Source organism: Mytilus edulis, unplaced genomic scaffold (assembly GCF_963676685.1).
Source record: "Mytilus edulis unplaced genomic scaffold, xbMytEdul2.2 SCAFFOLD_139, whole genome shotgun sequence".
In the NCBI taxonomy this organism is placed as follows: domain Eukaryota; kingdom Metazoa; phylum Mollusca; class Bivalvia; order Mytilida; family Mytilidae; genus Mytilus; species Mytilus edulis.
The window spans coordinates 27049-50403 of record NW_027268985.1 but is presented as its reverse complement, the minus strand read 5'-3'; the positions used below and the strand labels follow the sequence as shown (position 1 = coordinate 50403).

The 23355-nt window shown below is 31.4% G+C and overlaps 1 protein-coding gene across 1 annotated transcript in view; it reads left to right on the top strand.

The window, feature by feature from the left end:
* LOC139509326 (polycystin-1-like protein 2) overlaps positions 1-19588 on the top strand; it is a 44987-nt gene extending 25399 nt beyond the window's left edge. The window contains exons 7-18 of the mRNA XM_071296122.1: positions 3528-3698; positions 4668-4828; positions 5327-5963; positions 6576-6684; positions 7610-7845; positions 8544-8715; positions 9043-9138; positions 10232-10804; positions 14158-14724; positions 15584-15627; positions 17251-17310; positions 18223-19588. Of these exons, the coding sequence (XP_071152223.1) occupies positions 3528-3698; positions 4668-4828; positions 5327-5963; positions 6576-6684; positions 7610-7845; positions 8544-8715; positions 9043-9138; positions 10232-10804; positions 14158-14724; positions 15584-15627; positions 17251-17307 (2823 nt within the window). The 3' untranslated portion in view covers positions 17308-17310; positions 18223-19588. The remainder of the gene's footprint in view (positions 1-3527; positions 3699-4667; positions 4829-5326; positions 5964-6575; positions 6685-7609; positions 7846-8543; positions 8716-9042; positions 9139-10231; positions 10805-14157; positions 14725-15583; positions 15628-17250; positions 17311-18222) is intronic.
* The last annotated feature ends 3767 nt before the right edge of the window (positions 19589-23355 follow it).

Below are 23355 nucleotides of genomic sequence, written 5' to 3'. Positions count from 1 at the left end.
AAGTGCTTATTTACCACTTGTTCTACAACTTAACATGGGGAACACAGCTAAATAAAATTCACTATGTCAAAGGGAGGTAATCCATTTTTTCATATGATTTTATATGGAGGATTTTTATGAGGAGAATTATGTGCAAAATGTGATGTAAATGGGGGAGAATAGTTATGCCTTTTATTGATATCATAACTCTAAGGTGTAATTTTTATTGTTTCTTTCAATCTGCACACAAAAACTGATTTTTACCATATACCCCATGCTTCCTCTCACAGTACACTCAGTGCATCCTGGATAGCCGCAGCTAAGATAGAAATTTGTGTAAAAACAACTTCAAATGATTCCAAAATCCTTCCATTACATTAAAATTTACAGGAAATGAGTTTGTTAATTATTATGTGGCCTTGGACAAGTACAGTGAAAGAGTGCATATTTTCCTATAGGGGTAAATTCAGTAAAAAAAATCTCCCATTGACTTTAATGGTAATCTATGTATGAAATTGATTTATACCTGATTTACCTTTAGAAATTGGAAAATTTCATATAACATTCATGAAAGTACATACCATAGGGTCATGCGGCATATTTGGTCATTCACATGGCCTTGTTTACAAACAATGTAGATTCGCACTGAATTCCTATACTGACCCCATTACTTTCCAACCCTGTAGTAAAAACAATTAGGACGTTCAGCATTATTTTATTTTTTTTCAACTCTAGTTTTGATCCATCTGCCAAAAAATATGTATTACAAACATTATCTACCAATCAGAAGAGCATATGACTTCAGTGTTATACAGAAAGCTCTCCCCTAAATGGGCGGTCCCTGATGACGTATATTTATTTACTGAATTTAACCCTATATGGCGTCGTTCTGGAATTAACTTTGGCATAGGTCAATAGTAAAATATTCTAACAATATATTTGAAACGACGAAACAAAATCCCTTTCCGCAATACGCATACAGTGAAGTTTAGCATTTGATAGTTCATTGATAACATTCTGGCGTATCATAAACAAACAACTTGTAACGTCTCATTTCATTGGCCGAAAGATTCAAATACAAAAACAATGTAGTCAGGGTGCACGTGAATTGACACAGGTGACCGACAATAGAATGCACTATGTTACTACGAACGTAAAAACAAGCCCTTGAAGGATTTGTTTAATTTCAAACCTTTGGTCAAAAGAATTAAATAAATCTTTTGCTAACTTCAAATAGTGGGGTCGAAATATTATACTGATATTTTGTATTAATTAATATTCTAAGTTCTTTATGCATACAGCAACTCAATTATCGTGTACCGCATAATGAGAAATATAAGGATAAAATAAAATGCATGTGCCACTTTTATACAAATGAACATATGAACCACTTTTAATTTCTTTCATACTGACGATAGGTTATAATCCTAACAATGTCGTAGTCACTTATAATAAGTATCTCATAATACTGATCCATTATAATAATTAATGAAGGGTTGCACTGACATTCCTCTTTTATTATTTTCATGCTATAAAACATACACACAGTAGCTAAGCGTACCATAAACAGAGGAAATTGTCCCCCAAAATAGAAACAAAACAAGAATGTGTCCATAGTACACGGATGCCTAACTCGCACTATCATTTTCTATGTTCAGTGGACCGTGAAATTGGGGTCAAGCTTACAATTTGGAATTATAATTACAAAGATCATATCATAGGGAACATGTGTACTAAGTTTCAAGTTGATGAAACTTTAACTTTATCAAAAACTACCTTGACCAAAAACTTTAACCTGAACTTTGCACTATCATTTTCTATGTTCAGTGGACCATGAAATTGGGGTCAAAACTATAATTTGGCATTAAAATTAGAAAGATCATATCATGGGGAACATGTGTACTAAGTTTCAAGTTGATTGGACTTCAACTTCTTCAAGAACTACCTTGACCAAAAACTTTAACCTGAAGCGAACGGACGTACAGACGGACGAATGAACGAACGAACGGAGGCACAGACCAGAAAACATACTACTATCGTAGATGGGGCATAATAACTTTAATCGTATCATTTGTGCACCTGAATGAATTCAGTGAAGGCATGTTGTTGTAATAAATTGAAAAGTTACATCGGCGAAGATTATTCAGTTCTTTTGCATGTGTTGAACAAAATAATAGATTAATACTTGTGAGAAATGTCGTAGTTTACAGGGAACAATTCTCGTTTGAATTATTTACATTGTCATTTCGGGGCCTTTTATGGCTGACTTTGCGGTATGGGCTTTGCTCATTATTGAAAGCCGTACGGTGATCTATTAAAGTTGTTAATTTTTGTGTTATTTTGTTCTCTTGTGGAGAGTTGTCTCATTGGCAATCATACCACATCTTCTTTTATATATGTATTTATAGTATACAAGGTATTATCCCGCTGTTAAGATTTGTCCACTTTTTAAGAACACATATGTAAAAAAAACGGACGCCCACCGGACAGAAGGGGTCAGAAGGGCAATTATACCACATCTTCTTTTTTAAATATAAATGTACTATTTTCGATTTTAAATGGATGAACATTTATTTTTTAATTTTATACTGTAAGAATAGAGTTGCATAACATTGTTGAACTATTCGCTAAAGTACATGTAGTATGTATTCGTATTTAAAATGAAATACAAAACGAAACATGTATGATCAACTGCTAAACAAAATATCCAGAAATTAAGGATTACTAAATGCATGTACAAGAAGAAACTCACCTTTTTATCAAGAATGAGCAACTTGTGTGGGGGGGGGAGGGGAGTCAATGAAAAAAATATGTGCATTGAGTTTTTTTTAGTTTTTCATTGAACTTTTGATGTCGTCCCTTGATCCAGAGGACAAATTTGAATTAAATATTTCGATGTGAAAACTGTTAAGATTTAAAAGTTTTAAAATTTTACTATCAATTGCAGAAAATTATAAAACCAATGAATTTCACATGCACATTTATAAAAGCTAAAATTGTGATTGCTTAATCAAGAACACAATCATGTACGCAAATACGACGATGGAAGCTTTAAACGACCTTGACCAGCTACGTGAATACTGAGCAGTCCATTCAACGTCATAGTATGTGTGTTTTATTTTCCCAGGTGTAAGGTCGAAGGTTTGAATTGACCAATGAAAAACAATCGTTCTTCATAAGGAGTTAATATAATAAAGTTTGTTTGACTGATTACGTCGCAATAACTTTCGCTAAGCTTTACCGCATATGAGTATAGTTTATACTTATACTTTTAATAAGAAGAACAAATGTTATAATATACTTTGATTTTCCTACATTATTTGTCTTTGCAACATGCATGAGGAGGTTGTCAACTTATTCTAGGTCGATAAAGTTGCCATGGTTTTTAGTTGAAACTTTACTTTAAAAAATGATTGTGTCAATATTTGATTCTTAATTTGCAGTTTTAATTTGAATATTTGTTGATGTTGATTGCATTTAAATATTAGTTTGCTGCATAATTCGTTTTAATTGAGATAAATTGTTTATTGTTTCGTTTATATTTTCAGTGGCAATACAAACCGTTAGCTGACAATATAGACAATGCTACCTTTTCCTATTACATCTCCGTCCATACAGGATTTTGGTCTAATTTTCGATTATCCTCTACTCCGTATATAATATTAAAGGGATGGTATGGAGAAACAATGTGTCGCCCTCTGGTTGACAAAGCTGGACTTGTGAGTTCAATTACAACTAAGAAAAATTACCTAATGATCACTAATGAACAATCGATTGATCTGTATTCGATAAAAACAATTGCACATGGGATAACAAAGAAAGAGTAAAGAATTAGATAAAATAAAACAAAAAACAAACAACTCATTTACCTTTAAAGGAGAGTATATTTGTCTTAGCTTGATCACCAAAATGTGTACAATGCAACATTAGCATCAGCTTTGACATATATTGTTGTAAGTTCTTTTGATCTAAATTAAATTTATGAATGTTTTAACTGTCTGTTATTGTACTGACTTTGCCTGAACTCATAATTAAACAGGATAGTCTTCCTAATACCGCATTTACATGAATGTATAAAAAGAAGCACAAATGAAACAAAGATTATTAAGCTTGAACCTCAGCAAAATATTTAAAATAAAGGAATGGATAAAAATAAAATTATATAAACAGTAGATCGATTTTGTTTGTCAAAAATACTGGTTTTTATGATATTCCTAATTGTTCGAATATTCAAATGTCTGAAATCGCATACAAGATACCAAGCTTATAATTTTGAAAAATAGACGTGCATTTAATATACAAGAGAATAAAAACAGTTTAAAAGCTTAATCAAAAACAAAATTGACGTATATAGATAATTGAAAATTCAAAACTGTTGCGCCATATATAGCAAAAATAGTCTATACTTTTGTGTAGAAACCCCTTAGGTTTTAGAACATTACAACATTAAATAAACAGTATTTATACAGACAATAAACATATCAATGATAATCTATGTCAGCACAAACGTGCTTACTACGTAGCTTATGATTATGCTAGCATTAGCGACAAAACGTTCTCCAGCAATGAATACTCATTCTCGATAACTAATAAAATACCCGGTATTATGTAGTATCTTAAGTGCATGATTAAAGCACATTAACAATAACATATTAAATTGCTAATTTCATTTCATTAATCAATTCTAGTTCAGAAATTTGATGCGCTGGAGATGTTCTAATTTCCTGTTAAAAACGGATGTAAACTTGGGACCGTTGACAGAGGTAAAAATATGGCATGATAATGCTGGTGTCAACAAAAGTTTGTTTTTGGATAAGGTGTTAATAAGCACTGGAAAGCTAGGAGAAACGTACGTTTTTCTATTTTATGTATATATGAATCTTAAATCAATGCTGAAATACTTACAACAAAATAAACACAACAAACATTGAAATCAAACCCCATATTGATATTTGTAACACTGCTTGTCTTGTGTTGATGACAGTATTATTACCCATATATTTCATTGGAATCGTTGACATAATTACCTAATTTCCTTAATTTGTTAGGCAACATGTCAATCGTGACTTACTTGGTTTATATTACTTTAAACTTTTAAAGCTGTTGTTTTACATTTTAAATCTATATATGAAAAAGTGATGTTTCCTTGAATAAGTGCTACATTTATTAAGACATTTGAATCGACAAGTTTACATTAATTTTCCTTCGTACTTTGCTTTTGAAATTCAAAAAACAAAACCATATAAAAAAAAAAGACAGCAGTGTTTTTCCCATCAAATTTGGTGTATTTTCTTTTAAGTTTTTTTAATCAACATAATTCATTAGTCTTCTACTTTATTTTAACAAGGTATGTATTCTTCTGCAATGACTGGTTATCTGATAGTAAAGGTGACACAAAGACTTACAGACAACTCTATTGTGCTCAAACCGAATTTAAAGATGGAAATACGCTGTTTACGTCTATAACTCGTTTCCGATTATTTGATGAGCACTTATTGCTTTCACTATTTGGAAGACCAAGTTTTAGTAGATTTTCTCGGGTTCAACGATTGTATTGCATTGCATCAATGATGTCGTTATCCTTTCTCGCAAGCGCCATGTTTTTCAAAGCAGATGACACTGTACACATTCACGGAGTATCTATAGGACCAATGAAAGTTACTTACAAACAAGTATATGTTGGCTTGATGACGTCAGTGATGACGTTCCCGGTTGGATTCCTAATGGGATATATTTTTAGAAACAGACGATATAAACAAAATCCAAAAGATTTATTGACTGGTGGAATTATCACAAAAGACAACGCCAAACTGCCATGGTTTTTTGTCTTTATTGGATATGGAATTGCCGGCAGCACTTTGGCTTCTGGATCCTTTTTTACTACACTTTATAGTATACAGTGGGGTTCTGAGACATCGACTGATTGGATGCTGTCTATTCTCTTTGGAACAACGAATGGAATTATGTTCTTCGATCCATTCAAGGTATTTTACTTAGCTCTAAATATAGTCGAATTGCAGATTATTTTGAACATAAAATGTATGGGTTGTCAAGTTCATTGTTTGATTTGGTGTATATCAAGTGTTACCATGATACATGTACACACTTGTTAAGTTTTGTTTTTAACTTTTTAAAATGATTTCTGAAAAAGGTTAGAATTAAACTTTGGGAATCCTTTAGCTAAAAACGTTGTAATAATTAACGAATGAATGTCTTTTGAAATCAATAACAATCCATTTCAGAAGCATCTCAAAGAATTATATTGTTATAGCAATATTAACATTGCACTGCCACGGATAACTTAAATTAAAATAAGTTCATTGTAGATGGTGTATATTATTTAGTGGAAAACATGATATCAATCTTTAAAAAAAATTGTTATTGTTATATAAATATTCTGCTTTATTCTAGACCAAATGTAAACATATTTTTGCAAATCTGGATCCTGTATTCTGAATCTGATCTTATCTGTCTTTGCCTTTATCTCTTAATGCTGTATTTTTATAAAACATAAGCTGATTAGTTTGGTTCCCAAAGAGAATTTTATTGATTTATTTCCCTTTGTATTTATTTATTATTCATTTATTTAATTACAGGTTCTTTTCTTGTCACTGATTGTAGCCCTAGTTTTTAAGGGATTTGCAAGAAAAGAAATCGAAATCATGGCTCCTTTCTATGTCGACGACTCCCAGTTGGGCATTGGGTGTAAGTGGACTTTTATCACATTACACTAAAAATAAAGTTATTAAGCAATATAGTATTAAACTATTATAACGAGTAAACTCATCATACATACCAGGATTAAATTTTGTATTTACGCCAGACGCTCGTTTCGTCTACAAAAGACTAATCAGTGATGCTCGAATCCAAAAAAATTAAAAAGACCAAAAAAAGTACGAGATTGAAGAGCATTGAGGATCAAAATTCATAAAAGTTTTTCCAAATACAGCTAAGGTAATCTATTCCTGAGGTAGAACATCCTGAGTTTTTCAAAGATTCAAAAGTTTTGTTAACAGTTAATTTAAAAATATGACCATATCAATGACCGAACGATAATATCTAGACACGAATATTTTCAATTACTTGTAATTTGAACTACGAAACTTTTGTTTGTTTTGCATCGATGTAATGGTAACATTAATTCATTAAATTAAACTGCATGAACATATATCTTGAATGGAAGTTTGTGGTTCCATCTACAATATTAGCGTTGAAACTCGTGATTCATTTATTATCAATCGTTCTCCATAAAAGAAATATTGAACTCAATGATCGTTTTATGCAGTGTTCGGAATGAGAAAATCTCTCTAAATTTAATTAATTTAGATTTCAACACACTTCTTTATTCCAAAACTTGTTGGATTTGAATCTAAATATTAAATCACCTGATAATCAAAGATATTCACTTAATGATAACTTTTCCTTAACATATGTAACGCTAGGAAAAAACTGTAAGGAAAAAACTGTAATTCTCATTTCCGGCTTATTTCATTGTAAGTATTGCATCAAGTGCATTGAAAAACTATGTCATTTTTGACTGAATCTAAATTCGATTGTTGTGTACCTGACAAGTGAAACCTAATGAACTTGTCTCTAAATTTAACTCTAAATTATACACTTTTTATTGCAGTATCATCAAATGTACCTTTCTATAATAAATGGCCTGGTGACAATAAAGAAACGGGTGCAGTTGCAGAAATGAAGAGACGTCTTGGATTAGATCAAAAACTCTCAAAGCTATTCCAGGGAATTTTGTTAGAGTTGTTATTTGTAGCTTTACTTTCCCTAATTTGTTCTCATTTTGTGATAACAAATGCATATCTACAAAATGATCAGTTGATAAAGCAGTTACAACCATTAAAAAAGGTACTTTTCCTTTGTGTATAGATATAGGAAGATGTGGTATGAGTACCAATGAGACAACTCTACATCCAAGTCACAATTTAAAAAAATACCATTATAGGTCAAAGAACTGTCTTCAACACGGAGCCTTGGCTCACACCGGACAATAGGCTATAAAGGGCCCAAAAAATACTAGTTTTAAATCATCCAAACTCAAAAACCAACGGTCTAATATATATAAAAACTAGAAACGAGACACACTTATGAACCACATAAACAAACGACAACTACAGAGCAACAGGTACCTGACTGATGAAGGACAGGTTCAAACAATTGCAGCGGGTTCAAATTTCACCCTGATCCGATACAATACTGTAACATCACAACTTTAAATTAATACTCGGTTCGGTTATTGCGAGAATTTGTTGATTGTATTCGTGTGATAATGTAGAACTGTACACACAGATGTTTTAAGAATGATTCCATGTACAAATTAAGTATTCTTATATTCTTAAATTTATTTCTAGTTACATTTTTTCTCAGTGCGAAACGAATCATTAACATTTGACCAATTACAGTTATTGCAAAAATTTGTTGATTGCATACATGTAATATGGTTGAACTGTAAACAAAGATGTTTTACTAAATCATTCCATGTAAAAGTTAAATATTCTTCTTTTCTGAAATAAATTTTTTTAATTATATTTTTTTCTGTTCATAAGATTAACGTAACCAATGACATTTGGAACTGGATGTTTTACAAATACTTACCAAATATATATCCTAGAAAACGTTACAATGACGGTTTTATGTCTCCAGAAGAGCGAAAATTTACGAGTGATGAAATTAGCTTCAGAATGGGTCCAATCAGACTGAGACAAATAAGGACTAATGGTAGGATTCAATTTACTACTATAGATTCTACATGGACATGTGCTTCACAAACAAATTTCATTTTATTTCACTTAACATTTTAGTTACAGCTTCAATTTCTAATAAGGGTATTTTAATCTGCAAACCTGACATCAATAAAATGTCTCGTTCAAGTATCAAATATATATTGATATTATTTTTTTTACTTTTAAGTTTTTATTTAACAAGTTTTATTCAGATTTTTTTGGTCAAATATAAACACCTGAATGTTTATAGTTTTCTTTTCGAATTTTCCATAGAATGTAAAAATTATGTGTTATCAACTTAAACAAATTGTGTGAATTTCAGGTATTTGCGATATACCTGAAATAATGGAGAACTCAGTACATCAGTGCTCCCCGGACCTTTCATTTGATACTGAAGAAAAAGGAAACTTTTGTCCAGGTAAAGTTCTTATTTTTGTCTAGGTTATAAATAAATAAGCTGCTTTGAATATTCATTCAAATTGTTACAAGGTACAGTGTATCTTTTAGGGTAAGGTCTTAATGTTTATCAATAGATGATAGATCTGTAAGAAATTGTCCTGTTGTTATTGTCTATTTCAACTGTCAAAACTTTTTGTGTATTTGGTAAGATACATTGCAAGCAATTACTCATAAAAAATGAAAGATAGACTCGTCATTATTGACATTGTCCATCCGTATCATGTCAACATACTCGTGTTTGATCATATTATCTTACTTTAAACTTTAAACTGTTGTTTTAAATTATTTAAAAAGTTCCCAGTTATAGGACTTAAAATGTAAAGCATCTTTCCAGACTCAATTTTTTGTGCATGGTTATTGTGCTGACCGATGATTTATTTCTAACCACAATATCTCATTGGTCATGTTGTATTCTTGCAACAATTTCAACATACATGTAGGCGGGCGTTTCTTGCGTTCTTTAGGCAGTTATCTATCTATTGTTGGTCTTCTAGAGTTAAGATAACTTGTAGCAGTCCTATCATACTTTTGCAATCCATTTAATATGTGTTTCATTATTGATATCTTATCACAACAAAATAATATTTTAGTATAGATTCAAAAAGATTCAGATATTACTTAAACTCCTTATCAGTTATATATAGTGCAATATTCATCTATAACTAAGTTATTCCGCGACTCATGAAAACACGTTTCTTGTTATATAGCAATTGCAATCACTATAACAACAAACAAATATGTAACAAAGAAGCAAAAAATGCATATAGGCAAATCACATCAGCAAAAATGAAATACAAGAATACAGACCGTACTATGATTTTACTTTTTTGGTATTATGGGTCCCTGTTATTACTTTCATTAAATGCTTTATCTAGTACTCTATAGACATATTTTAATAACTCCTTCAATGATATGACAAATAGATTTAGTTTTCAAGTGTACTATCAAAATAAATGCATTCATTTGTTACATCCAAACTATTTGAAATTAATCTACATGTGATCGTTTGAATCTGCCTTCTAAGATATCATTTTACAGTATTTACATTACAGATTGGACTACCTACAATGACAATTGTTTTGGATCCGGATTTACATATATGTCTAGCGAGGAAACTGGGACATTTACCAAGTTCGGAGAGTATGACAAATATGGCGGCGGGGGATATGTCCTTGATCTGAATCCATTTAAACGTGATGTTAAATATGAAATACTCAAACTAAATCGGACCAACTGGATAGATAAGCAGACCAGATTCATCAGCATTGAAAATGTTATTCTTAATGTTAACACCAAACTTTTTAGTCTGGTTACATTTATGGTGGAGATACCTACGACAGGCGGATATTATCTGAGGTCAGATGTACTCACATCAAATTTGTACCCCTACATCAATGCATGGGACTATGTTGTATTAGCCGGACAAATATTTTTTGTACTACTTACATTCATTCGGACTGTATATTTTACATACGAAGCATGGAAGTTAAAATCAAAATGCTTTCGATCAATCACATGTTGGGGAACTATGTTAAGTATATTGCTTTCGTTTACGGCAGTGGCATGTTATATAGCCAGGATTGACCGAACCATTGTTATTGTTGAAGATATATTCAACTCCGCTGGTAAGTTTAAAAATATAAAATGGTATTTCTATATAGAAAAAGGATAAGATAAAAACAAACATATACTACACGTGCCATCATATTTTAAAAATATATTTCTAACTTTTTTGGACTTTTAGAATCATATGTTCTCATAATTAAAAAAATACGGTTTTTGTTCCCACTTGACCATTTTTTGTCGAGCCTGCAACTTTTGTTGCAGAAAGCTCAACATAGGGATAGTGATCCGGCGGCGGCGGCGGCGTTTGCTTACTTCTTAAAAGCTTTATATTTTAGAAGGTAGAAGACCTGGATGTTTCATACTTTGTATATAGATGCCTCATGTTACGGAGTTTCCGTCAGTCACATGTCCAATGACCTCATTTTCATGGTTCAGTGACCACTTGAAAAAAAAGTTCAGATTTTTTGAAATGTTAAATTCTCTCTTATTATAAGTAAAAGGATAACTATATTAATATGTGCGTACCTTGCAAGGTCCTCGTGTCTGTCAGACAGTTTTCACTTGACCTCGACCTCATTTCATGGATCAGTGAACAAGGTTAAGTTTTGGTGGTCAAGTCCATATCTAAGATACTATAAGCAATACGGCTAATATATTCGGTGTATGGAAGGACTGTAAGGTGTACATGTCCAACTGGCAGGTGTCATCTGACCTTGACCTCATTTTCATGGTTCAGTGGTTATAGTTAAATTGTTGTGTTTTGGTCTGTTTTTCTCATACAATATGCAATAGGTCTACTATATTTGTTGTATGGAATGATTTTAAGGTGTACATGTCTAGCGGGCAGATGTCATGTGACATGACCACATTTTCATGGTTCAGTGGTCAAAGTTAAGTTTTTTAGTTTTGGTCTTTTTATCTAATACTATATGCCATAGTTCAACTATATTTGGTGTATGGAAATATTTTATGATCTTTATGTCAGTCGTGCAGGTTTTATTTGACTGTGACCTCATTTTCACAGTTCATTGCACAGTGTTAAGTTTTTGTGTTTTGGTCTATTTTTCTTAAACTATAAGTAATAGGTCAACTATATATGTTGTATAGAAGCATTGTTAGCTGTACATGTCTGCCTGGCGTGGTTCATTTGACCTTGACCTCATTTTCAAGGTTCGTTGGTCTTTGTTTGGTTATCTTGGTTAATGTTAAGTTTAGGTGACAGTTGTAATTAAGCTTAGCTTTATACTAAGGACTATCAACATAATATCAATGATTAGTATAGAATGCGAGACATTTCAGCGTGTGCACTCTTGTTTGTTGTTATCATAGAGGCACAATAACGAAATGACGTAAAATTTTTAAAATGATTTTCTTTTCCCTGGCAATATTTATTATTTGCGACGCCTGTGATCTTAGCCAAAATATGCCTAAGATTCGAAAAATCTCACTTAAATGACATAGAGTCATATTGTCATCAAGGCTTGTCAATTATGTACATTTCTTCCCCATGCTTAATAGCGTATTATGCAATCTTTTATTTTAGATGGATTTTAAAATGTACCATCGCTTTCAAAACCCTTTTGATTTTCGTTTATATAATAAGAAATTAAGAGTGTAGATTTCACTAATTTATTTGAATGTGTACTAAATCAAGAACTCGAATAGTTGGTGTTTTGATTTATTCTATCAGAGGCGATAAAAAATTTATGAGCAAACTAAAAAAATAATCCTACAAATACATAGCGAATTATGGACTGAAATAATAACCAATAATATTACTAATATGTGCATGTGGCTATATGTTTTACCCTAATCTCATTGCTAAAGAAGCATCAACTCAGAATTAGACATAAAAATATATTTAGAATATTTATGAAAGTTAAAGGCATTAATGATAATTTCTGTTCTGTTGAATCTCGTTAAAATAAGCGAACAAAAAACATCGCTGATGTATTATTGGCTTGCAAGTCGACTTATTTTGGATCCGTTTTCATGCAACCTTTTAAAGTGACCTTTAAGTTGGGGGTGCATCATGTGGTTAATTCATTAAAAAACAACTATTTCGATGACTGATCTGGTCTATACAATCATAATTGTCCTGGTAATACGATAACATACGTGTGTAACATGTATAATAAGAAATCAAACAGACTTAGGCAAAATTTCATTTTACGTTGGTTTGTACTAGTCTATTTTTTTCATATTTATATGTATGATTATGTCAAGTTAAATGACTGTCTTCAGTCTTCGGGGGATATCTCGATGGCTAACTCGATTGCGTCTTGTGTAAAATACGCCGACAATTCTTATAAATTAGTACGAGAATATCAGACAAATAACAAGCAAGTGTTTGCTCATTTTTAATAGTGTTTGCTTCAAACGACATTCGCCAAATGCAAGGACCACAATTATGTTCTTTTAGTGTGTGTATCTGAACATTAAATATCTATATAATAACAATTTCATTTTCATTTTTGTAAACGGGTTTGTTTTTTTTTAATAAAATGCACCTTACTACAAGATGAAAAGCTGACAATTTTACTTAAAACGATGTACGCTGTCAACCTTTTGAAGCCTTTTATAAAAGAAACAGCAGACAGTACAAGTGTTTTGTTAATAACGATTTTTCATGTTTTAATTACAAGGTTTTATTTCACGGCCTTCGTGGCAACACTCCTTTGATAGGTGCTACTACTAATATTCATTTCAACAATTTAAATTTCATTTCTGTTCAACAAAACATGGCGAATATACCGGGGGTTATCACATAATTTCATTCGAAAACACGTTTATGGCATAAAGTAGATCAAACAAACAATATTATACAAAATACCTATTAGACAGCAGGGCCTTACAAAACACGGGAATGAATTTGGTGCGGAAATCATTTCCTTCTTCACAAGAGACACTAGTCAGGACGATTTTTACATTTGCATTCATTTATGTTTATGTCTTAAATAAATGAAGTTTTATACATCCGTGTGCATATGGGACACAAAAATATTTAAAGAATTACTTCAATTTTACCATTTAAGGTGTAGGTGTCGTTGGCATGTTGCTATAAAAAAAAAAAAAAGGTACAGTACTTCTCTATCGGAAAATTAAAACCATATCTTTTGACGTAAAGATTAGTTCTCAAATGATTGTCACTGTGAATTTCTACTTAAAAGTCAACATATGAAGCAGCTCTGATTCTAGTTTTTTGTGTTTTTCAATTCAAGACCAAAGGGATATATGCAAATAACACAAACATCAAACTAGTTCGTTACTATATGGGGACACTATCTAAATAACAGAACCCTTAGTTAATAAATAATGTTTTTTATTTGTCTTAAGAAGTTCGTGTAGAAATGTCGTGTTTTCGTCGAAAAACTAATTAATTTTTCTAAACAGTTTCTAAATTACGTTGCAGGTACCTTTGTGTCTTTTGAACTAGTCCAGTTAATGGATGACATCAACAAAGCATGTATTGGAGTTGTTCTGTTTATAGCCATCCTAAATCTTCTGTCATCTCTTAGCTTTAACTATTATCTGTACATGATGAAGACATCTATTGGACTAGCTAAGGTTGATATTTTGTCGTTTGCGTTGCTGGCGGCCATTATACTGGCAGCATTCTCTTCTTTTACATACATCGTCATGGGAGGTACATCCTATCAGTTTCGAGACTTCTTTAATACATTTGGAACTTTATTCAGAATGATGCTAGCAATGGTAACTTTCCGTGATGCCGAAATGACAGCCAACGCACAGTCAAATGTGATCTTTTCTTTCTTCATATTTATTATGACATTATTAATGGTTAACGTCTTTATCTGCATATTGAATGATGCGTTTGCTACAGTGAAATCAAGTTGGAATACGAATAAGGATATTGAACCTTTCGATGAAGAACTAAATGAACACTTTTGGTGGAAAGTTGGACAAGCATTCACAGTTTGCGCTAGCAGCTCTGATGCGGCTTCCAAATATAAGCCAGGTATTAAAGATCTTAAACTCCTAGATCACAAGTATACTTAATTTAGCTTTTGGATTAATCTGTTTAACATTGTATTTCCATTGCCTTGAGAAGATGTCTATATTTGGTCGCCCCAGAATATTCGGGATGTCTGTTGGGTTCTTGAATGTAAAAAATATGCAATCGCACAATCTTTCGTTTTGAAATTTAGCAAATAGAATATTCAGGCAAATGAGATTTATCTTATACGCTTGAATAATGTTACAGTTATTATCTGTTCGCCATCATTGTTTATAACAATCTTCTTTCAAATACCTGGATTTTAAATGTTTATCGAAATAAGATTTGACAACATTTCGTTCAGACAGAATGTATATATTTATTGCAAAAATAGTGGGAACAAAATTTATTAATTTATTTCATCCAGTACTTAACCCCCCAAGCAAAAGAAATAATGCATTTCTTTTTTCGTTTTTGATTTCTAAAAAAAACAAAATGAAAAACAAAAGTGTTTTCGTTTTTCGTTTAAATTAATTGTATGATATTTTCCTTTTGAATACTGACATACTTAAATTTTAAGTTGAATTACTTGTGATAAATCTAATAAAACCTGCGGTCTTATCCTCCTTAATTTTTTTTCTAATCTGATTTTTAGGTTCTTTGTTTTGCACTCGTTTGACTTTATGTTTCCTCTGGTTCTTGATTAAGTTGTGTTTCAACATTTATTCGCCTATTGTTTTATCTAAATTGAATAGGTTGAGGGTTTGGGGAGGTTGGCGTTTCAAACCGTTTGCTTTTTGGTCAAGGTAGGTTTGTTTTATCGGACTAATTGCTTATAACAAGAGTTATTTCATTATTATTATATATTTTGTCTTAACAGAGCCTAGCGGAGTCGATCAAGATTTCAAACAGTTAGATGAAATGGTAAGTAAAGCTTAAATTAAACAACAGCAATAATTATTCAACTTCTCACATATCTTGCAGTTGATATCGTATATCAGATCCTATGTTCCCAATCACTTCTTTATAAATTATACCTATTAGAATCACTATTTAGAATCAAGTTCTAAATAGGTTAAATGTTATTCTCTCTTCAACAGTTTGATAGACACAATTATGACTGACGGAATATTTAACTACCATGGGTATGTTCCATTTGTCTGTCTGCCTTCCTTTTTGTTTTATTTACGTATACGATTTATCACGTGGTGTGTTATAGAAAGGATGACAAACTGCTTATACTTCTTGATCATTGAGTTTACATCCAACGTTATGTGAGGTTTGTTTTAATAAAGATTTTGGTGTTTTTGTAATATTTTTTTAGAAACTATTGTTTGTCTTTTTTCTCTGTTGTTTATAATTTCTTATATCCTTCATGGAATTATATATATATTTTATATTGGTTGTTGATTACTTCACGTAAGTATCAAATTGTACTTGCATATTAAGGACAGAAATAACTCGTTGTCTTTCCATGCACGAATTCATCGATATTTTTGCGTTGCAATGAACTTTACTACGAGACCTCTTCCTAGAACTTCGGTTACCGCACAATTGCGAGGAAAAACCCGCGATGAAAGAATGTAAACAAACTTTCATTGGAAGTACAAAGTAATTATTCATTTATAAAACCCACATATAATACATCAAACCATTCTACAACTAATATGGTAAAGTGCAATCAACAAATGGGAATGAATGGAAAAGTCTATAACTCTTATTTTTACGACTTCAAATGTCCAAAGCCCATATTTTTGGCAAAAAGAAACAGAGAAGCTTAACCAAAAGTATATATAACCTGTAATTTACCATAGTATCCCACATACTAAATATATGCTCAATAAATGAAGGCGTTTATACAAAATGTATGTATTGTAACTGTTATATTCACGAAATGTTCAAAGTTCAAAAGCCCATAATTTCGTAAAAAATCAGAGGTGCGATACTAAATGTACATAAGATCTGTAACAAGTCATAGTTGGCTGACATATTAATACTCAGCTAAATATGCGAAGGTGTTTAGAAAAAAATGTCTGTATAACGTATTTTTGCCAAGAAAAAACAGCGGAGCGGAACCAAACGTAAATTTGATCTGTAATTTATCCTAGTAGACTAAGTTGTTTTGTACACGTTTTATGCGTTAATATGATTTATTTATTGTGTACATGTATCTTTTTTCGTAACGATCCAGCGCCCTCTGAAGAAATGTCGTTCCCCAATAATTAGACGTGCGGTTTTATAGGTCAATAACGGTTCGGACACGTAAAAAAAGGTTTAAGTACTGGTCGAGTAAACTTCGAGTACAAGTTCAGACTGTTAAGTATAATTCAGACTACAGTCGAGTAATATCAAGTAAATTTTTTACCTATTCAGACTGGTCGAGTAAAAATCAGTACAGTCGAGTACAGATATTGGCAATTCAGATTTTTACGGGTTTGTAGTGTAAGAGACAGGTCATTTTCATATGTGACGGTTTTTGCATTTACTGTTCCAGTATATTGGTCCCTTGCAATGTTCTTATTTTTCCAGTCTTCTATTTCATTTCAGATTGGTAGACTTTTTAAGAGAACAACAAATACCTTTGAAGGGAGGTATTCCCATTGAAAGGTTAGTACGAATGAATATATTACACTGTGCTCTGTTTTAAGTCACATATCTATTCACATCTAAAATGCATATTACAATTAGCCATATTGGAAAAGAGTAGAGTCGAGAGTTTTGAGTTAAGACATTTAAAGAAGGACCTAGGGAGATATGAAGGTTTGTTAACCCATGAAAAATCAAAGGTCCGGTCAGAATGGGGACGTTAAATCTGATGCTTCGTGTCAAGAGAGTGCCACGCTCTTTGTACGTTAAGAACCCTTGCAAACATTCTTTCATGGGTCCGTAGGTGGCCTGTTGCCAGTCAAAATTTCTGTTCCTATCAAAGAAACCCTCATTCATTTTCAAGTGGCAGTCCAACTTTCCACGACCATCATCCCGGATGGCCTTTATCACAAGACATACTTATTGTATTGTAAACCTGTTCTCGTCCTGAACATGCATGAACTATTTGCAACTGGATGTTCAGCAAGCAACAATCAATCAATAAATCTTTAAGTATATATTAGATTTGTATGGTTACATATATACTATAAGATGTGCAAAATTTGTCAACTAACATCAGATTGAAAACACGACTCCAACAGTGCTTTATGTAAATCATTGTTAACATTAATATATGGACCGCAAAATGAAGACAACCAAGACACGTGTACGAAATGAATAGAAAAGACTATTATTTAGTAAAAAGAGGGATAAAATTTTATTTTCTCTAAGACGAATCCATATTTGATGTATAGCAGAAAGTTCAAATAAGATTGATCAAAAGTTCACAAAAATGTGTATTGAGCAACATAATTTTACTTGCAAGTGTTGATCCACTAAAAGTCTTCTGTATCATGTACTGTAAATCAATAGTCATGTGTTTGATGAGCATAATGCACAGTTGACAATAATTAAGTAAATTATTTATTCCAGATTTAGCTAGAACTACCAGTCCAGGACAGCAAAATTCATACAACGAAAGACTGTTTTTAATTATGCTTTCTTAAAAACATAATTTTATAGCTATTTGCAACTTAATGTATTGTTAATATTTTCTGTGTTAATATTTTCTGTATTTTGTTCTTTTAACATGTATGATGCCATAAAAGTTAAAATAACAGGTACGTAAATGGCTGAATTTGTCTGTATAAATCATTTACATATGTGATGTCTAATATTGTCTTCAAATAGATTTTGTTACACAATGCCGTCACGCCTACGTTTGTCTTTTTTTTTCAAGCAGACCAGAAAGTTCAACTATTAATACTAAAATATCTAAAATTCGGTGATCCCTTATAAATTTGATATCTCGGAAAGTATAAAAGTTACATATATCCTTTTCTGGTATCATTGTGCAGTTTATCATTCCTTGTTTTGAAAGACATGGGTTTTATCGTCCATTTACGTACTTGAACCGTCAAAGAAAATGAATATAAAATATTCTCACGTTATCTAACTATAAGGAATAAAGCATATCAATGAATGAGTTTAAATATCGGAATAAAATGTATAATTTAAAGATTACGAAAAGAATATATATCAATAATTCCAACTGCAGTATGCAAAAACGAACCCGTTTAATCTTCGAGAGGGTGCAGTATGCAAAACGTCAACCTGTCTGTTAATTTGTGTGCCATGTCGTTTAAAAAGATGAATTTTATAATCAACGGTAACGTCATCACCACGTGTTTCAATACTATCAACTGTCTATCTGCAGTAATGTTTAAGTAAAATCAACAAGTGACAAGTTATCTATCTTTGTTGCATCTTGATATTCTAGGCCATTGTGAAATATAAGAAGTGGATCATCACTTAACATTTTAAAGATAATACATATTTAGAATCTGATTGTTTTAGTAGATGTTACTTATATTTTAGAATTCTAATTTGTTATAATAGGAAGTAAACTATGTAAGCGTTCATTACAAGTACAGAACAAAATTGTGTTTGTTAAAATTATAATTTTTAATTATTGACCTAGTTGGCTTAATGACAGCTGTTACAAAATAGCACGAGTAGGTTTCAATGCTTAAATATAGCATCAAATATATAGTCAGATAAAGTTGTTAACAATTTCTGTAGAACCAACACCGAAAGCACATATTAATATTTGTATGTAACAATTTCCTTTGTTGTTAGAAATCTGTGGATATATATAACATGATTCTTCGTACAACATAACATCATACATTCGTAATTATGTTAGAATGCACTGTTTTAATTTTCATGTGTTGACACAACAAATTCCTGTTACGTCATTTTATTTTCAATAGAGCTTTAATAAATAAAAATCACACATATATAACACGTTTCTAATTTCTGTGTTTATGTCGTGTACTTGTAATCATTTTTTTAATTACAATACATACGAAAGGGTTATTTGTTAACTCAGTGTGTAACATGTATTTACCATCAAAATAATTCTGACCAAAAATAGTACTTGAAAGTTCAAGATAAATTGTTATTCCTTAAGGAATATTCGTTTACGCAATTTTCTGTAATTTTAGTGCTATTTTCACATTTCCTGACCGGTGTGAGAAAAATATTTCTCCTCACTAGTGAAAAAAATCTGTTCTCGGCAATTGATTGGTTTAATTTTAATTGTGACGTTAAATGTTCATGTTTTCTTCTGAGTTCTCTGAGTGACGTTATGAAAAAAGGCGACCATGCATCAAAAGTACAGAACTTTCAGAAGAGAAACAGATTCCACCACTGTAACTCGTGTATTACGATATTTCTCCACTCTCAACAGTTAAATTTTAATTATTTAAAAAGCTCGGCATGCCTCGAGCTTTAAATATTAAAATTTAACTGTCTCGAGTGGAGAAATATCGTAATACACTTGTTGCAGATGTGGAATCTACATATAGCGCTTTATTTTTGTATTAAGAAATGAAACTTGAAATTCGGAATTTCTTATTGAGGGATTATAGTGGTAATAAAATGTAAGGGCACATTAGCACGAGTCCTGTGCAAAGCTGACCAATTTGTTTTTAAAAAAGGGCCTAAGATATTTTACAACCTCCAAAATTCTATCTGAGGAGTTACTGAGATGCTCCTGCACACGATTGTGAAATGTCGTCTCATTCAACCAAACCTGGTAAAAAGTAAAATAACAAAAAAAACTGAACTCTGAGGAAAACTCAAAAAGGAAAACTCCTAATCAAATGGCAAAATCAAAACTCAAACACTTTAAACGAATGAATGACAACGGTCATATTCTCGACTTGGTACAGACATTTTCCAATGTTGAAAAGGGTGAACTTAATTTAACAGCTAGCTAAACCTCACTTGTATGACAGTCGCAAAAGAAGTCCATTATATTAACAACGATGTGTGAACAAAACAAAGTGAACAGACATAATTGGTATAAATGTCAAAAATAGAGGAACAGCAGTCAACATTGTGCTATTATATTAATCACTATACATACCAACAAATACATTAAACAAACATTTACCATACCAATACAAAAACACAATGACGGGATGTACAAGTACAGAACCACGTCAAATGGATACCACCAAACAGACACGTCATATGTAAAAAAGAAACACAAAAAGGAATTTAGACAAAAGCATATTAGCAAAAATGAAAGACAAGAATACAAAAATTATCACAGAACAATGAAGGGATACATAAGTACAAAGCCACTTCATTTAACAAAGAAACACAAAAAGGTGTATAGACAAAGCATATAAGCAAAAATGAAAGACAAGAATGCAAAAAATCTCATAAAAAAATAACATAATAGCGGGATGACCATCATGTATAAGTACAAAGCTACGTCAACTGGATACCAACAAAAACAGTCTAAACAGTAAAAGTTATGTTAAAGGCAAATGAAAGAATACTTTAACATCTTATTAAGATGATAAACAACGTCAGTTTCAAGAATCTATACTTCAAGACCATCGTGTATTACTTATCCTGGACTATTGTGGGTTAACCAATAACATTCAAGAAATCTAGCTTCTGTATTATGTTTGTATTTTTTTTTATTGGAACGTATCTCCAGTCTTCATTACCCTTTCCAATAATAAATTATTATTCAATAAACATACAAGATCAAATAAAAGCGAATAAGATGCAGTTAAAGGTACATCTTTATCGAATGTCTAAACAATAACAATTCAATAACATTTAAGAAATCTACTTTCTGCATTATTTTTGCATTTTTTTTTAACATATCTCCAGTCTTCATTACCCTTCAAATTATAAATTATTATTCAATAAACATACAAGATCAAATCATAGAGAATAAGATACAGTTAAAATAGTAGAAACACATTTTACTTTTTTAATTCAATGTTCTGCTTGCAAGCTGGACACATAACTGTAGTTACAATTTGTACTACTTTATTGCAAATATCTCCTTTGATCGTATAAAATATATCAAAAGTAGTTTCTTTTAAAATTAGCATTCATATCGCAAGTCTGTTTCTGTGTTTTTCTCTTTCTTTGCTAGTGTTGCCATCCAATATGAAAACGTCAATTCCTTGGAATTTGAAAAGAACTTTACTTATTTGTTTAATTTCATATCAAGGCTCTAAAATACAATAAAACATAAATATAAAAAATTTAAAATTTGTTTTAGTTGTTGATAAAGTTTGCCGGAAAATATATACATGTTAACAAAACAAAAAATACGTTTAATTTTATGATAATGTCACACAGGTGAGAGGTTTCCCTCGCTAAGATAAAACCAGGTTTAATCGACCATTTTCTATATAAGGATATGTCTGTTCCAAGTCAGAAATATGACGGTTGTGATCCATTCGTTTGATATGTTTCAGCTGTTGATATTGCAATTTCATTTTCCTTGGAATTCGTTTTCTTGTAAAGTTATTAAAAAAAAAACGGAAATCTATATATAGAATTGCCAGGTCTGTTTAATGCATGCATGAATGGAAATGGGGAATGTGTCAGTTTAATTGAGGTCTGGAGCTGGCATAACATTTACTGCTAGTCCTTTGTTAATTTATGTAGCCTATTCTGACATCGGAATCGGATTTCTTTTGAACTGAGTTTCACTGTGCAAATTGTTGTGTGCTTGGTTGTTTTTTTTTTACATTGGCTAGAGGTATAGGGGGAGGGTTGAGATCTCAAAAACCCCCATTTTGGACATTTTGTCAAATTATGATGATTTTGGCCAATTTCAGACCAAAAGCTTTAGGAAAAATTTAGACGCCACCTACGCTTCTAAATGTGATACAGAATTCATCAATATAATAACGTTTTGGATCGTGGATGTCGGCCAAGGTTAATCAATATGCCGAAAACAATTAAAATGTTGGACAAAATTGACCAAAAATATAAATTATGTATATTGAAGGGGTCATAGCTTCAAAAATTTTAAAGGTAGGTGCCGAAAACGAATATTTTTGTCTTAACAGTATTATCACAAGTATTTCTATTTGAAATTTGTTATTGAATGGCCAGATTTTAAAAACATTAAAATTTTGCGGCCAATTTCAAACCGTTGTGAACCTTCTCCTTTCTTGCTGCATTGAAGACCCATTGGTGGCCTTCGGCTGTTATCTGCTCTTTGGTCGGGTTGTTGTCTTTTTGACATATTCCCCATTTCCATTCTCAGTTTTATCTTCATTCAAAAATCTTTATGTTATTGCAAAAACGCCATGATAAATTCTTTCATATCAATAAAAGCAATTAAGGCAGTTTTGTCAATTAAACCATAACAATTGATATTTAATATATCTACAATTCATTTAATTCTGCAAAGCTGGGTTAATTTGACACATTTGTTAACTTATTTATTATTGATTGTAGATGAACTTTTTTTCTCAGTAATTAAAATAGACCCGAGTCTCAGAGCCTAATCGATATTTACTTTGCATCAGTTTTCGGAAATGTAAATGAAAAGATTTGCTTTAAAAACTAATTTTAGTTTTACCTTTCGAACGTTCACCATATCTATATTCACATATATCCATACGTATAACTGTTTCAATCTTTTAATCAGTAAGTTGTACTGTAAATTGTTCAGACCATCTTTCTGCCATATTTTATGGGCATACTTCAGTATTTTCAACCTAAAAATATAAC